The 17,021-nt window shown below is 43.7% G+C and overlaps 1 protein-coding gene across 1 annotated transcript in view; it reads right to left on the bottom strand.

The window, feature by feature from the left end:
• SLC6A2 (solute carrier family 6 member 2) overlaps nt 1-17,021 on the bottom strand; it is a gene marked incomplete at its 5' end in the record, with an annotated part of 66,177 nt that overhangs the window by 43,203 nt on the left and 5,953 nt on the right. The window contains one exon of the mRNA XM_082769713.1: nt 2,339-2,470. Within this exon, the coding sequence (XP_082625839.1) occupies nt 2,339-2,470 (132 nt within the window). The remainder of the gene's footprint in view (nt 1-2,338; nt 2,471-17,021) is intronic.

Below are 17,021 nucleotides of genomic sequence, written 5' to 3'. Positions count from 1 at the left end.
ACTCTAGGGATAGATAACAATAGGGAAAAAAAATCACCCCAGAGGGTAATTCTTAAATATTAACATGAATGGTAAAATATGAAGTGTGAATATTGTATGTTGCACTGAAATTGGATGATCTGTGTAAGAAAGTATTGCTGAAATTCTTCCTGTTCAGGAGGACAATGATGGATATTTGATATCAAGATTCAAAAATACAGGATCAACTGTATCTTAAATGTCACTTCTTTGAAATCATAAGAATATTCAGGAATGAACTTTTATTTTAAAGTAGTGCTGCACCACCCACACTCTAAAATAGGCCTTGGAAAAACGCAGAGATGAAAACACTGCTGCAAAGGTTACAGGGTATATTTTTAATTGCATGCATTAGGAGAGCAGTAGTTGAGTCCTTAGAGTTCACAGCAATAATATTCATATTTAAAATTAGCACTACAGTGCTGTTCTTTTAGAGAAGGTGTTACAAATTTGCGTAGACTGTGCTTGCTTTTTGAATTAAACCAGAAAAAATACAAAAGCAGTAGAATTTAGCAGTAGAACATATTTGCGATTTATCAGATTTGACCAGAGCTTTTAACAGTACTGAGTTTATACTAGTGCTGAGATGCAGATAGGATTCAACACTTAAGGAGTCAAATACCTGATGCTATTCTATATCCTCTGAAGACCATTGAAAGCTCTCAGTGAGGTATGTTTAGTCTACCTTGAATACGTCCGCTTAAAAACACAGCCGGAATGTCAACAAGGCTACACGTGCAATGCACTTTATTCTCCTTTCTCTTCATCTTTTCAGTCCTGAAGTCAACAGACTGACTACTTCTGAGCACAGTGCTTTTCTTTTTCAAACACTTTGAGATTCTTGTGGTCTAATTTTTGTAGTTAGGTTTTCAAAATCCTTGTTGCTATCCAAAAGTATTAACCAACACCCCCAGGAGCTTTGAGCAAGGGGCTGCATGTTCCTGGGAGCTGGGATGAATTTTGGCTCCCATGAAGACATTACAGAAGGGTTAGGTAAACCTAGGTGAATTCATTTGTAAATTTACGGGCACATATTTTTTTTAGCTTGCCTATCTATCTTTTATTATATCTCTAATTTAATGTTTTGGGGTTTGACTGATATGAAAAAAAAATGCAGTTCTCCTGTTGTGCAGAGCTAGCCTCCTGGAAGAGAAAAGCTTTATTTTGAGGAAGTCTAACATTTACTCAGTGTAACCTATATCCATGCACCGGATCGGCCAAGTTTGGATTGCCATTGTTAAGCTCTTCAGCTTTTGTCAGTCACGGGATGAACATGATCTGAATTTTAAGCTTCTAGGATCAGGCAAGCTTGAGTGGTTTCATTCCAGCTATTTCAGAGAGCTCCGTGTCAAAGATTTTGCTTATGATTTTACATATGATCTGGTAGAGGGGTAGCTCACGAGTTCTGCTGGTAAGCAATGCTTAAGAAAAATCTTGAGGCTCTTTAAAGGATACGTTTCATGTACAGAAAGCATATACGGTTTCTTTCACCCAGAGACATCCCTTTACCCCAGCTCGGTGCCCCCGGACACCTAGCCCCAGCTATTCCTTGCACAACAACTGCAGCTCGGCGCACAAGGCAGCACTGCGCAGCATCACTTCAGTGATGCTGGGGAGTTAATGCTAGAGGAAAGCACTTGGTAGCGATAATGCTCAGGTTTTAATAAATGCTTCTCGTTGCTGGATTTGAAAACCAGTTTAAAAAAGCTATCATAATCATTGCCCTCATTTCATAGCCAGGAAAGCCAAGCTTCAGTGCCACAGGTCTAGTGGCCGAACTGAAGCCTTCACAGCTCCGTTTCAGTGTTTCAGCCTGCCTCAACTCGCGCTCTGGCAGAGAAAGCTCCACAAAATGAGCTGAACAGGGTCAGTGGCTGTGCGTCGTAGGGAGACAGCACAGGACTGACCTGGGTGGTATTTGATATTTCTAATCTTTGCACTGCCAGCCCTTCCCTCCCCCTAGGTAAAGCCATTTGCCCCCATCCCTGTTAGGCAGGGGAAAGGGGCACAGGGCTGAGCTGCTCCTCCTGCTCACTGTGCTCTTCAGCAATAACCTTGACAATGATTTCTCTGGCTTTTTCTCATTTTCTGCTCCACGTGTGATAACAAAAAGGCTCTTGACTCCAAGGGTTGGGGAAAGGTCAGCAAATACCAGGCTGTCTGGGGCGAGATGAGAGAGACCTTTCTGTTGCTGGTGCAGGCGTGTGGCACCCTGGCTCTGCCTTTCCCCTGAGCAGAGGAGCACGTATTGGGTGCCTTTCCCCTGGGCAGAGGGACACTTACCTTTGGGTGCCTTTCCCCCGAGCAGAGTGACACCTACCTTTGAACACCGGGCAGATTTTCCACACGGTGGCAGCTCCTTCTCGGTTGTACTGTCCCAGGGCTAATTCCATATAGAAGAGGGGCATCCCAGCAATGATTAGGAAGAGGATGTAGGGAATAAGGAAAGCACCTGGAAACAGAGTGATTAGACATTGTAGGCTGGATTTTGGGTATATTTTACTTTCTCTAAGTAAAGTTTTATCCATTGCTTGCTTCTAACTGGCTAAAGACAAAGCCACTGCTTTTGGGAGCTAGAAGGGAAATATCAGGAAAGCAGAACCCCTGTTCTCTTGTCCTTCTGTACGTTTTTTAAAGTCACAGAGGTAGCGTCCCTGAACAAAGCTGTACAGTGTGCCTCCTATTTCCCCCCAATTTTCCCTCTTCATTTTGACTACAAAGAGAAAAAAACTGCCCCTGAAAATGAGTCCTTAACTGAAGAAGTGATGCAGAACACACCTGCAGAGCTACAAGGGAAAGGGACAAGGAAAAAATCTGTTAAATTTCTTTTAGCACAGTATGTTGAAAAGGGACAGAATATGGAGGCCAGCAATGGAGAAGAAAATGCCATGCAAGCTCCACTAAGTGCAGTTTAAATCATGCTGTGTAAGCTGTCTGCTGGCACCTCTGGCTCGAAAATAAATCTCTGCTGGTCCACCATATGGAGCTTCTGTGGCATATTTGGGTTGGTGGTACAATAAATTCCCTTCTTTTTATGAAATGCATTAGACAACACACCTGTTCTCCAACCTAGTGAACACTTGTGCCAAGTGAAATGCAGAAGGATCACCTAATGCAGAAATTATCTGAGAATGTCTTAGCTGTTTTATACAATCCAAGTCACAGATAGAGGACTCCCCCAAAACGCAGGACTGTATATGATGATAGAAATTATCACAGTTGGTGTTGTGCTGATTAACTGGTTACTTGGTCAGTCCTTTGTCTTAAGGTTCTTCAAAACTGTAGTTTTATGCTTTATTACAGTTTACTTGGTTCTGAAGAGTTAAGTTCACGTATCATGTCTGTTTAAAATGACTGGATTGTTGTGATGAATGAGGAGCTGAAGGAATAGTTATTGTAAATGACTGGTTGGTCTCCTTGGGGTTACTTATTGAAAAGAAACTAGGTGTAAATCCTAGTTAAAATCGTTCAGCAAAAGAAACAAATCAAAAAAAGAGAAACGAAACAGCAGCAGCTGTCTTTCCCTTTCTCCTAGCAGCAAGTAGTAGGAGCCTGCGCAAACCTTTAAAGTGTGCTGTAGTGGTTTAGTAATTTGAAAACTTTCCTTGCAAAAGGAAATTAAGTTGCCCTGCTTCTAAACTTAGAGAAGGTATGCGTAGTCTATAAAAGCTAAGTTTGACTGTAGCTATCTACACGAGGCCAGTAAGCAGAATGAATGGCATTATAAAATTACTTCTGAACTTACTGCCATGCTGTCCAAACAGTTGGTGCTCCTCTACCTGTCAGCTCTGCTTTTCACAGATGTTCCTAGTGTGAGCTGCCCAGCGTGACTGTTCAGAGAGGGAATGTGGAGTACACGCTGGAGAATAAGAATGCAAAACCGAGCTCTGTTCCCTTCATACCACAAATCCACGTTCTAAAAGTAACGTCCTGTAACCTAATGGTAAAGACGAGTTCACCATTCAGTGAAGTTCGGGTATTTGAAAGCTGAAATCTTGCCATGAAACAGTGACGCAATGTATCACCAGAAATAAAGAGTAGCATAGAACTTGGCAAATGTAGTCAAAAAGCTGAAATAGATTGGTTGTATCATTTGAGGGGGGCAGGAACCTTCTTTTTTTTGTGCTGTTTATAAGGAGCGTAGTGTGACTGCAACCTGCACCCACAGGAGCTGCTACAGTACAAACGGTGCGTGCTTCAATAACATTTCAGTGTAACACATACGCCTTCTTCTATTATTGCACTGCTTGAACTGTTTAAATACTGTAGAGGAAAAAGTATTTGTTTTTCAACGTACTTGATACTCCGTTGTTCTGAGCTATGGTCAGTGTTGAAACACTCAGCTAATTCAAGCTGGGAGAGCCCGTATTGTTTTTGTTAAATGCAATATCCAGAAAAACGATTTTAGGTGGGCTTACTTTGTAGGTCTTGTAAGTGACAGCCTTTTAAGTGCCTCCCTTGTCTTGCTTCAATAATATTACAGCGTGCAGAGCTGACTCACAAACCTAGCATGTTGCATTTGGGATGTATCAGAGTTGGTGCAGAGAGCAGCTTTAATATCGAGAGGCCGTGGAAAAAATGATGCCACCAATTGAATAGGGAAATTTGCGTATGAGATAATTGTGGAGATGTGTAGCGGACACGCATATGAAATGGTAGTTTAAAATATGTGTTCTCTCAGTATGACTAATAGCGTGATGAACTGTGAAGTGTACTGTACTTACGCATGCTTGCTTAAACATCATATATTTGGCTCCAAATCATCCCGGGCTTTAGTTAAAGGAGGTTTTTCTTTTTGCCTTTCCTTCCCTCCCCCAGAAGGGATTACCAAGGTGTGGTGCAGTTTTCAGCATGGAGCAGTTGCACAGGTCGGTAGCTGGGGTTGTCCTTCAGGGGACTAGGATGGTGAGTGAAGTATTTTGAAATTGAGATAGATTAGAGATAAAAAGATTAGAGATAAAAAGCACCCCAAGTAAGGGTTCTTATTGACATAAGTCGACTCAAAAACGTTTCAGAGATTTCTGGACCTTTTTTGTTTAGCTGCTTCTCACTAGGTAACAAATACCAGAAGTCAGATATTTTGTCAATATCTTGATATTTGCTCTTCTCATTTGACTTCATCTACTGTTCTGAAAGGAGGCTTTGTACCACCCTGCATGCTTGTTTCTGGCATCCCGCAGGCGTTGCAGAGGCAGACCAGCGTCCTGGTGGGTCTCCTGCTGTAGGTACACGGCTGTGAATTGGGGCATCAAACCAGACTTCTCCAAAGGAGTTAACACCTGCCTGGGCTGTGAAGCCAAAGCACGTCAGGGTGACGTGATGCCAACCCCTGCCTGTGCCCCTGGCCATGGGAACTGCTGCGCTCTGATCTCCGTGAGTCCAAGGCCGGGCAGGTTCGCATAGCCCAGAAGGCCGAGCTCCTGAGGGGTGCACGGTTTGGCTGACACTTCAGACAAGCTGAGTAGCTTGCCAAGAGCTGCCTACCTACCTCTGAGCTGGGGGAACAGAGCTGTGGGGCTGCTGCACTGGCAGCAAGGTGCTGATAGTGCTCGAGGGGATTGCACTCCTCCACGGTGTGATGGCACGGGGCTGAGCACACAGCTGCACCCCAGGAAGCAATACTGCTCTCAGCAATCCCTAAAGGGTCCTGGTTTCCCCTCCCAGCTAAAAATCTGGAGTAAGTGACATCTGTGGTACAGCTCTGGCATGAGAGCTGTATTTGACTTGCTACTGAGTCACGTGCAGCCCAAAAGCCACACATGGGCCTCTGAGTGCTGCACATCGCTACGTCTCTGTTAGCAGATGTCACGAGATCCATGTGCTTCATTCCCATAAGGTACCAGTGTATATATGGAGTTAGAAAACCATATGTCTCAGGCAAAACTAGATGAGATGAAACTCCCCACTTCTACAAAACCATCAGTGTGAAACTTCGTGTGGAAAGCTGCACAAGTTTGCTTTTTTTTTTTTTTTTTTTTTTAAAATCTATTATATTTCATTAACAAATTACAAGACAGGCTTTGCATTCTTGAGTTCAGTGCCAAATGGACTTCTTCATTTGGATAGAACAGAACCCACCTGAAGAGTTTGTCTCCTCCCTCTGTTCTTTGCAACCTCCTTAAAGAGTGAGCAGAGAGGAGGACAGCCCTAAACGCTCCTCTGTCCTACAAGGACTCATCTCACTCCCGAATACCAGAAAGGAAGCAGCACAAAATGATTTTTTTAAATCATTAGTAACTCAAACAGCTGCTGTTGTCCTAAAAGGACTTGCCGATGCCCATACAAGAAGGAGGCCGGGCCAGGGTTAGCTGAAACAATCTTGAACTATTCATGCCAGGCTGTTATTAGCCTTCTGCCTTTGTTACCATGGATATTTGAGTCAAAACGTTAACTGGCAGGGATGTCTGCTAAAACAACAAACTTTGGGCAAGTATCGCAGTATATTTTCAGATAGGAGAGTTGCCAGCATTTCTGCAAGAATAGAGTCTAAAAACAAAGATCTTCCAGTTGGTGAATTCAAATACAAGCTAATCTCTGTATCAACCCCGCTTGCTTTTTTCAACCTGTAAGTAAACAGAACTGGAACAACATCAGCCAACAGCTGACAGTGCAGTAAGCTTGCTTGGACAACATCAAGGTGGGTGGCAGCTAATCCGTGCAGCCTCTTGTGAATAAAATAGGAAGTCCCCAGTGCAGAGATCTCGAAATCTAGGTTGTACAAGACCACCAGAGATGGAAAAACAAGGTAACTGTAGGCATTTCTGAGCACACAAACATTACTTCTGGGTCTTGGGACCAGTTGCCAGCTGGCTAGCACAGCCACAGAGAGCACCCCGGGGGAGGTCAGCGTGCAGCAGGCTGGGATTTGTCGCAGCTGAAGTCTGAGCCCTGGCGGGGGCTGCTGCTGCCTGCCCCTTTCTTCCCGGGGGTGGGCAGGCAGACCCAAGTGTTTACTGACCGGAGTAAAAGCAAAAAGGGTTTGCACAGCACAACAGAGAGAAGCCAGAGATGCGGAGGAGCATGACGTAACCCCTGTGTCAAAGCCAAGAATATGATTTTAACAGCAGCTGTATGATGATGTTGAGCCCTGCCAGTGGTAGATGATAGTAGTCAAAAATAACAATTTTCTGCAAAACAGATCGCATGGCATGCTATAAAAACTTCAGCAGCACTTTGCACATATAAAATCTTCAAGTATGCAACATTTTTATGGGAAGTATTTCTGCACCATAAAACCAGTGGAGCTATACCATGGTGAGTGGCATGTTTCTGTTGAAGCCCTTATATTTAGCTACTCCCTCTAACAAAAACCATTGCTAGATCTGATCTTATTTATATTCCTGCTCTGTTTGGACTCAGACCCTTCAGTTTTTCCATAATTCCAATTTTAATAGTGTTCCTTTCACTCAAAGAAAACGAAAACAAATAGTTTCCAGAAATGGTTCAATGCTGTTCACGGGCTGATGTCAACTGAAGCCTGCTTTTATTTATTTATTTATTTTTGTCTTGAGCTGTTAACCTGCTGCTGCCTTGAAAACACTTGAAGCAACTTGAAGTGCAGTCTATTTATAAGCTGGTCACTGGGATGTAACAGAAAGGGTTACCCGCACTATTCCATGCAAACCCAGTCATCTCTTTGGCTTCTGTTACAAGAGTAATGAGCTCAAGAAACCCATTAGTAGCTATTTTGAACAAATTAATGAGAGTTAAATATACCCAGCCACTCAGAGCAGCATGATTCATTCATAAATTACACCCAAGACCTTGGCTAAGGTCCTATTTACATAAATTAATGAAATGATCACATTTACAACAGGGTGTAGTTCAAAGATAATCACAGGGACGTATAAGAACAGACCCCTGGCCTGTGCTCTTGGATGGGAAGCGAAAGAATCAATAAAGAAACAAGATGGGGCTGGGACAGTGCAAGTCAGGCTGGTCCAGGGTGGCTCTGGGAGGGGATTTCTGCTGCTGACCTTCACTGCTGCTGGCTTGGGAAGAGGATTTGGCCATTGCCATCTGCCAGGAGTGTGACTGCAGGAGGTGCAAACATGGGGGTTTTGTTCCCAGGCTGGGCAGATGGTGCCGGTCAGGGGAGCTGCTGGGTCAGCCTGCAGATGCCCAGCTAGAGAGGGACACTACTTCGTAACAGGCATGACTAGAAGCTTAAGAGGTGCTAAATCAAGAGACAAATTATCTGTCATTTTACTGGCTTTCCACTGCTGGCAGTTTTTCCTAACTTTGCAGTTATTAGGTGTGACACAAGGATATATTCACCTGCAACTGAATCATATCAACAAAACCACCCTTGTAAGGTGTAGGCTGTACTCGAGATGTAGAAAATCAAAGTGTTTGTCAAAATGTACTCTGATTTATCAGTAGCAGAACATCCTTGGCTAAGAGTATTTTTGACTGAAGACATCAGAAGCTATTTGCTGTGAGTTTATAGGTCAAGATCAGCAGGTTTTGCTTGATTCCTGCACTGGAAAATCCCTAATAACATAACCCCATGTGACAAGTTGTCCTTGAAACGTGCTGAATTTTCTGTAATGTGCAGAATACAGGCATGTGCAGGAGAGGAAATACTTCCTCAGCTTTACCTGTCTCTTTTAAGTGTAGGGAAGGCCTTGCTTGGTGCCAGGGAGGTTTTGGCAACTACTGTTTTACTTTGGTTCAGATACGGGCTTAGTCATGGTTTTTTCTCCCTCCTTGATGAACTTCTATGTTCATTTTTGTTTGTTTTGTTTCAGTGTGCTGTATACTGAAATGAATGTTTTCAGTATCCACGGATCCGATTTTGGTTCTGGAAGGGATTGTTAGGTACTTTGATACAACTTCCTGAAAAACATAAGCCACCTTCATGCAGAGAAACGTACAGTTTTGACTGGAAGACACCAGGCAGATCCTTTTATTGCTTCACCTTTGGTGGTTAAAAAAAATAAAATAATATTTCTATTTTATATATGACATTTGATTCTACCTGTGCTTTCCCTGAGAAATTAAAACGCCCTGCATTACAGAATCACAGAATTTCTAGGTTGGAAGAGTCCTCAAGATCATCGAGTCCAACCTCTGACCTAACGCTAGCAGTCCCCACTAAACCATATCCCTAAGCTCTACATCTAAACGTCTTTTGAAGACTTCCAGGGATGGTGACTCCACCACTTCCCTGGGCAGCCTGTTCCAATGCCTCACAACCCTTTCAGTGAAGAAGTTCTTCCTAACATCTAACCTAATTACTTTGTTTTCATCCTGTGAAGGTGTGCAAGTGCTGCATCCAAGCATTGCAGCCTTCTCATTGTCTGAACAGACCGAGTAAACTAAGCTGATGAATTAATGTCATGGATGTTTTTGTTTTGCTTTTCTGTCTAAATTTCCCTCCTTACTTAGAGGTGTTTCTTGGTGTAGCAGGTTTGCGTATTGACAGGGTGAAGAGTTAGGTGGGCACCTGTACCCACGTTACCTCCCCACTTTCTGAGCTGCACATGTGCCAAATTACATCCCTGAGATGTGCCTCCTGCTTCCAGAGCCTGGGATGAAGCCGCTGGATTCCAGCCCCTCGGTTAGGCGCTGTTAGTCCTTGCTTTGGTCTTTCCAGTCTGGAGTCAAGACCCAGCCAACAAATGCCCTTGTGGGAGCTGCTTGCTTTGGGGTACATTTTATGGGGTGTATAAAGGGAGACTCATCTCCTGCCTATGGCACCTGCACTGGGTGCCTGCTGGGAGGTGACAGGACTTCTCCAGTGTGCTAGTTAGAGCCACGGTGATTAGAGCCATAGCAGTAGTTGATGTACACCGTGGGATGGGGTATCTTCAGTGTACTTTGCTCTACATGGGTAGCAGTACAGTGTGTGGTTCATAGCACAACCTCAAATGTGGGGTGTTCCTCTCAGGCTGCTTCTCTTTTGCAGGTTGCCTTTAGTCATCAAAATAAAAACCAGCCCCAGGTTAAGCACCCTCTGGAGGGGATGCAGTACCTGTTTTAGGCACCATGAGACTCCTAACTGTGCCAAGGTGAAACAAAATGCTTAAGACATCTTAAATCAGCTCTAGACAAGTGCCAGGCAGCTTTCGAGAGGATTAATGTGTGAATCAACAGGAGGTAAATGCTTCAAAATTCTGCTAGAGAAGAATCAAATATAAACATCTTGAGGTACGCTTAAAACTTGCTGTACCGCTTAGTGATTAATCCAATCTGAGGTTGTAAATCCAATTCGCTGGGGCACAATGACCAAAGCAAAGTGCTCTTTTCCTTCTCGGCTTCATTAGAGATTTATTTAGAATACTTTTTATTATTGTTAATACTTTCTGTGCTATCTCACCTTTTATGAACTCTTGCATAACAGAATCTGCTAAATTCTCCTTGTCAATAAAGCAGAGGTATAGCAGCACTGTGCGTTCCTATCTCTAAGAAATCTAATCAATCCAAGCTTTACTCTCAGCCATTACAAACAAAGCCTTCAGGATCAATGCTCTTCCTCACGCCTCTAGAGGAAGCGGAATAACTTACTGTAAACTATTTATAATGCATATTGACACAGGGCTTGAAAGTAGAAGGCGAACGCAGTTCCATACAGTACAAAGTTGTTCTCTGTGTTGTATTTAAACCCACCTATGTTTTCTGTCAGCACTACTGGGAGGTGTTTATTTTACCTACAGTTTGCTGGTACATAGTTACTAGGCATGCTGTATGCAGTGTAAAACTGTGTATTTCACACAGCCAGCCTTGAAATGACGCAGTGTGCTGTCTAGCCATAAATAATATTTCTTTGTTTGTAAGCTCTGTGCTGCATCACTATTTGTAAACCTTTATGGGGGTGTGATGCTTTGAATATTTGGGTATATTTACCATTACAGTGATGGATGCTACTGCATAATTGCCACGAGCAACGCAAGACCTCTGCCCTCTTACCAAAATTTTGGTTGCTATCAGATTGCGCTAACATTTCGGGAGGCCTAGATGAGGGTGGCTCTCTAGTGGCTGCGGTTTCGTTACTTGGTACCTGCTGTAAGCAGTGACAAACACAAGCTGTGTCACAACATTCTTTATGGGAAACCTCTCCATCTGGGGGAAAAACCAAAAAGCACACTGCATTTGGTCTCAGGCAATGCTGGTAATACTCCAGATGCAAGGCATGGCCAGCAAGCGGCCTCTCTGAGAATCTGGGCATTGCGGGCACAAAGCAAAGCTTTTCAGTAACATCACTGCAACAGGAGGATGGTAGGAACTGCTTCCCTAGATGTTCCCTTGCTCTGAAAGGGAACCACTACCAAACCACACTGCTACATCAGTCCTGCTGTACTGGCTAGCCACATCCTTCGTTTTCTGTCCCAGAACTCTCCCTCTTCTGTGGCCGTCAATCATACTAAAGTTTTTATTTAAGTTGGAAATGTAAGCTTTAGGGTGGTTCTCATTTAAGGGCCTATGCTCCTGACATAGGACCAAGCAGCAAAGTAAGTTTCCCCCTCAGGCCAAGCAGTGCAGTGGGCACTCCAACACTACCGTCCTGCGTGGGCCTGGCTGAAATGCTGGGGGAGAGGGCGAGCATGACCTTGAGACCCATCACAGCTCGCTGCCCAGGTGAAGCAGAGGCTTAGGAACAGTTTGAAGCAAAATCCTTCTTGTTTTGTCACTGCAGGCTGGGGGACAATCTTGTTCACCGGTTACACAGACCTCATGAGAGATCAGCGTGGCAGAGTTTGGTGGTTTGGATGGATCACAGCTCTATTTTTTTTTCATGTTTCTAAACAGCTTTTGAACACGTAATACCCCACGATCGTAAAACAGAATTTAGGAGGGAAACTTGGTGATCTTGAAGATGTCCAAATATCTTAATTTTGAGTTAGAGACAGGGATTTTGTCAGCAGCTTCTATATGCACCGGTGAAGGGTCACGCTGCAATTTAAAGATAGCCTGGACACTTTTCTGTCACTTTGTTTTAGGGAAGAGCAGAGGGAGAGAGTAACCAATGCCAGTTCTATTCCTACAGCTGGTAATCAAAAAATTCCCACACCATGCATTAGGCTACAGAATAGGTCAAAGTATCTTAAAATGTAAGGTCTTCTAGTCCAGTCCTTTTGTTTGCCTTCTGTCTATCAGAGTCTCATGCTTGCTTTGTGTTTTCCCAGCTCTTCTTCTCAGCTGCAAGAGCTAGAAAAAGATTCCTGCCTAATCATTTATCTCTATGAAACTGTGAGTAAAAAGCACTTCTTAAAATAGTGCATTTTTACTGCTGGAGCACTGTGCAGGAGAATGTCGAGGTCACAGTCTCAGTCTCAGAGTAAATTTGCTTTGTGTATTAATGACCATCATCTATGGAAGCCCTGACGTTCTGCATGCCTGCTGAAGTGCTGTACTGCTGCACTGAGCGCAGATCGGCTACTGGTCAGTGGAAGTCTCCTGTATCAGTTTAGTTGGAATAGTTTTTTATTGCTTTCCTCTGTTTTTCTTCTCACATAATTCTTAGTCTGGAAATTCTGTCTACTTAGGAGTCCTTAAGAGAGAGACGTCTGTTATTTGGGTTGAAATCCTGGCTCTGGTGACGTCAATGGAAAAAAACCACCCATTGACTTCAGCTGGGTCAGGATTTCTCCCTTGTGGTTTACAAATCTATTGATTTTAACTAAGGCTGGGGAACTATACGTAAATGAGAAACAAACTGCAGAAAAGGAGCAAATGATCAAACTCTTCCCCAAAACAAAATCCTGGAGTGTCTCTGGTCTCGCCAACACCTGCCTCATGATCTCATTGACACATCTGCATTTCTCTTTAGAGAGGAGACAAAAGCACTCCCCAGCATGAGCTAGTCCTCAGTGTTGTGATAAACCCAGTAAATAGGATGCCCGTGTGCGTATAGAATGGCTCCTTGGCCGGGGGCACGAACTTCTGAGCTTTCTCTAGCATCAGCCTCGTTGGTTATCAGTGGACAGACAGTCCTGCATCCTGATAGCAGCTGTTTGAGTAGTCCTGACCTGTGATCTTGATGTTTTGATAAGTGTTTTTTAACGCTTGGCCTTAAACTTTGTAATATCATAGTTATTCCAATATACTGTTCTGTGCTTTCTGTTACTGCTATTGAAATACTTCTACCAAGAAGGCAAGGCACTGAGACCTGCTGGCAGGCGTGTTACATTAATACTAGAACAGAAAACCCAAACCAGCTCTTACTGCAGTGACAGCCTGTGTGGAGCCTGGTGGTTTTACAAAGCTAAATCGTGTGGGGGTACTGCAAAGAACAAACAGCCCCCTAAACTTGGAGAGATTGTTTTCTCCTGTAGCATTCCTGGGAGGGAATGGATAGTATCTCTGTTTTAATGTTGCATTCATTTCTCTCCTTGCTCCTTGGACTCTCCTTGCCATCTCCATGGCTGTGCTGACAGGGCAACCCCTGGGTGTGCATCAGGCATCACTAAAAGCCACTCCTATTAACTGCGTGCTAAATGAAATGGATCAGGACATCCAAGAAGGATCTGCTTGGAGTGATCGTTGCTGGTACTGGGCAGCTCTGTATCTGAAAGTCACAAAGCACCCTGTTAGGTCCTCCGGTCATTTTCCTTCCTACAAATGCAGTAGGTTGCCTTCAGGTGAATTGGCAGGTTTGGATCTACTAAGGTCTGTAAGGGTCTACTGCTCCACCTTGTGGTCTGAAGAAAGTTTGTGTCATTGTGCTACGCAAAGTGAAAAAGTCCAGCCAGAAAAAGTCCAGCTTCTCTCTCTTTCTCTCTCTCTCTTTTTAAAATTAAACTGGAATTTGACATCAGTATGGTAGTTCCCTCAAGAAATGCAGATCTTAACGGGCTGACATCTCTGGTGTACTTAAGGACAGGCATTGCAAGAGGAGTTGGATTACAGAGGAGAGAAAGGGAGAAGGAGAAACAAAAGTTAAATCAGTGAGGAGTGCTACTTAGTATGCATAGTTCAGAAGGTGCAGAATAAATTATAAATAGCCCAAAATAAGATACCCAGCACTCGGCTGCGTATTTCAGTGCATATGCTGGGCCCTTGGTAACAGCTTGTTTGTACGGTCAGCGAGGCAGGCAGGCAGCCTGTCCTCCTGCCTGCTGCCCGCGGCCAGAAACCCGCTGCTCGCTTCCCACCCTTCTGCAGCCTTCAGCAGAGGCAGATGCCATGCAACAGCCCGGCCCTGATCCTTCCACAAAAGCTGGTTCTCCAACTAGCACGAGCACTGTAGCAAGACGTGGCTTTTTGCTCGCTCTGTCACTAACTGCAGTGCTTGGAAATCACACTTTTTTTTCTCCAGCTCTGAAATAAAACTGTGAAAGAGCGATATGCTGCTGCTGGAATCACAACTCCTGTGTACTTCGGTGGGGTGGGACCAAGCCCTGCTCCTCTGCTGCTGTTTGCCAGGCCAGTGTGAGGCGCGTGTTCTAGGGAAGCACTTCATAGCCAAACAAACCAAGAAAGGCTCCATATTTGCGTAGTCTGGCAGCACCAGTCTGATAGCACTGGATCCTGTTTTGGATGCTTAAATTAGCATGTATTCTTAAACAATAGAGATAGTCAGATAATAGCAGCCAGTTAATGTCTACATTAATAGCCCAGCTTCTGCACTTAATTGTGCCTTTGGAAGTGAGTGATGGTGCTCATAAAGCCTTAAAGGGCAGGAGCACTGGAAAAATTACAATCTTCTATAAAAAGTGTTCCTGTATAATAAGGGCAGCTTGTTTTACTGCGTACCAGCAGTCAGGACGCTAGTCACAGAAAGCATTTATGGACTGGCAAGAGACAACTGCCTGCCCGCTCCTGTCTGAGTTGTGTTTATTAACGGGTTATCACGGAGTTCTGTGCTGGAAACTTGGGAGTTTGCTGTGGATGAATATGGGTGCAAAGAAACGTGTGGCTGGTGTAGCCAGGAGTCCCTGCTGACAGTTTCTGGTTTTGAATGGGAGATCCTAGTTCTCAACTCGGAGTCAGTGCTGTCACCTTTGTCATGCTTTAGAGGGAGATTGCAAAACTTGTTTAAATACAGAATAGGGGAAAGGAGAAGGAGGAGTGAGAGTAAAACAAAGGATACCCTTGAGAAGTAATTTAGAGTTTTGTTTTTCCTATGGTCATCATGAAGAACATGTCACAGTGCAAGGACCTTAACTGTTTCCTTTCCTTTCCAACTATCCCCTTTCCCCACCTTTATGAAATAAAAGTTTCAAAATCAGCAAGGCTTAAACAAAGTATGGTGAATCCCTACAGAAGCTGAGATGCTGAATTATACAACAGTTCTCTCTCTAGGACTTCCACGAAAACTGGGCTGGGCTGGGCACTTTTGGTGCTAGTTTCCCAACAGACCCAGATGTCCATCTTTAGGAAGTAGAGTTTTGAGTGGCAGGAGAGCCTTTCATAGGAAACTATTCTCAGCTGGGCACCAGTGCACAAGATGTACACAATTAGGATGAACTCCTGCCGTGCCATGTCCAAGACAACTCAGAGGCAGCAAAGGGGAAGATTAAGGAGTTGGAGGAGGGAATAATTGGTTGTCAAGATATGCGTAAAGCTGCTGACATGGATGCTTTGCCTCCAAACGTCCTGAGAAAGGGAAACCGAAGGTTTACAGTATGTGTGATTATCCCAGAAACTTTACATCATCTTCACTGAAACTGGATTGAGGCGGGGGAGTTGTTGTGAATGAACTTATTTCAACTTCAATAATAATAATAAAAATTTCTTGTCACATTTCAAGTTGAGAAGACAAGAGTTAGCTGCAAATTAATCACAACAGCTGTTTGTCAGTGTGAGATTCCCTGAAGCCCAGTACCACGGTTCTGTATATTCTGTATGATGGATATGTACAGTGCAGCTGGGAAATACAAAGAGTGAGGTAGGACTAAAAGATCTGGAGCTGCCTTACACCAAGACTCCATTTAAACTTGTCTCCTGCCTCCTGAATTACAGTATGTTAATATAAATATATCTCTAAGTATAGAGTGGTGCTTTATTATTTTATAACATCGCTGAGAGCAATTAGGTACAATGTCATCTAGTAATTGTAATATTTAAATGCTATGGAACTCACAGTACAAATGTAATAGAGACGCACCCTACAGTTAACTTTAATCGGTTGGTGAACCTGGGACAAAGGCTTCAGAGCTGAGCACAGCTGAAGAGACTCCCCCTACACACAGCAGAACTGCAGGCATGGGCTATTTGATGTTGGTGCTCAGAACTGCTCCGATTTCCCTAAACTATTTGTTTCCATTTCAATTCACAGCAAGAGGTTCAGTAATTTGTGGACTGATTTTAATCATAATTTCCCTCGTAGCATATCTAAACACTTGCTAAAACTGTATGTTCCCTCTCATCTTACGTGTAAGTAGTTCTGTTAGCATCCTGTTGCATATTTCATACTTAAGTCTGGAAAGGAAAGTAATCTGCCTTGAAATAACTCTCTTTAGGCTGCTGTAGCTGCATTCACATTTTCACCGAACAGGTGACATTTTGGGTTCTTTGGTAAAGACGGGTTGTTGGCTGCTGCTCTCCTGATATGGCCTTGCTGTTTTCCTTTGCTTCTAGTGAAGTCAGTAAGGAGCTTAAAAAGATGTCAGTGAGAAACAGCCTAGGAACAGATGAAGCTTGGATGCCTGCTGTCTCAGCTTGATTGAGTATCCCTGGGCAAACTATAAGAAACTCGTGGATCTGTTAATAGGAACATTGAAAGCTTGCTAACGTGACTTAGAGAACTTGTTTTGGAAGGATACCTGTCCTGGCAGAATGGCTTTCCAGGGGTATTTCACAACTTCAGCTGCTTAGCATAATTGAGAAGGGCACCAGAAATGGAGGGGAAGAAAAAACCCTAAGCAGATTTTAGATTCCCAAACAACTGGACTAAGATAGCAGTTTGCTACTTGATGCCTTTTCTTCCTCTTAGTTCAGAGTAAAATAGTTCTGAGTGGTAATCAAAGTGTGTTCATTCCTCGTGGTGAGAAAAAGGCTTTGCTTTTGTCAGAAAACCAGCTCATTTGGGTCACACCAGCTTCTTGTATCGGCTTGGT

Source organism: Aythya marila (genome assembly GCF_965140915.1).
Source record: "Aythya marila genome assembly, chromosome: 12".
Classification (NCBI taxonomy): Eukaryota; Metazoa; Chordata; class Aves; order Anseriformes; family Anatidae; genus Aythya; species Aythya marila.
The sequence above is the reverse complement of the archived record's forward strand: the minus strand, read 5'-3'. Positions and strand labels throughout refer to the sequence as shown.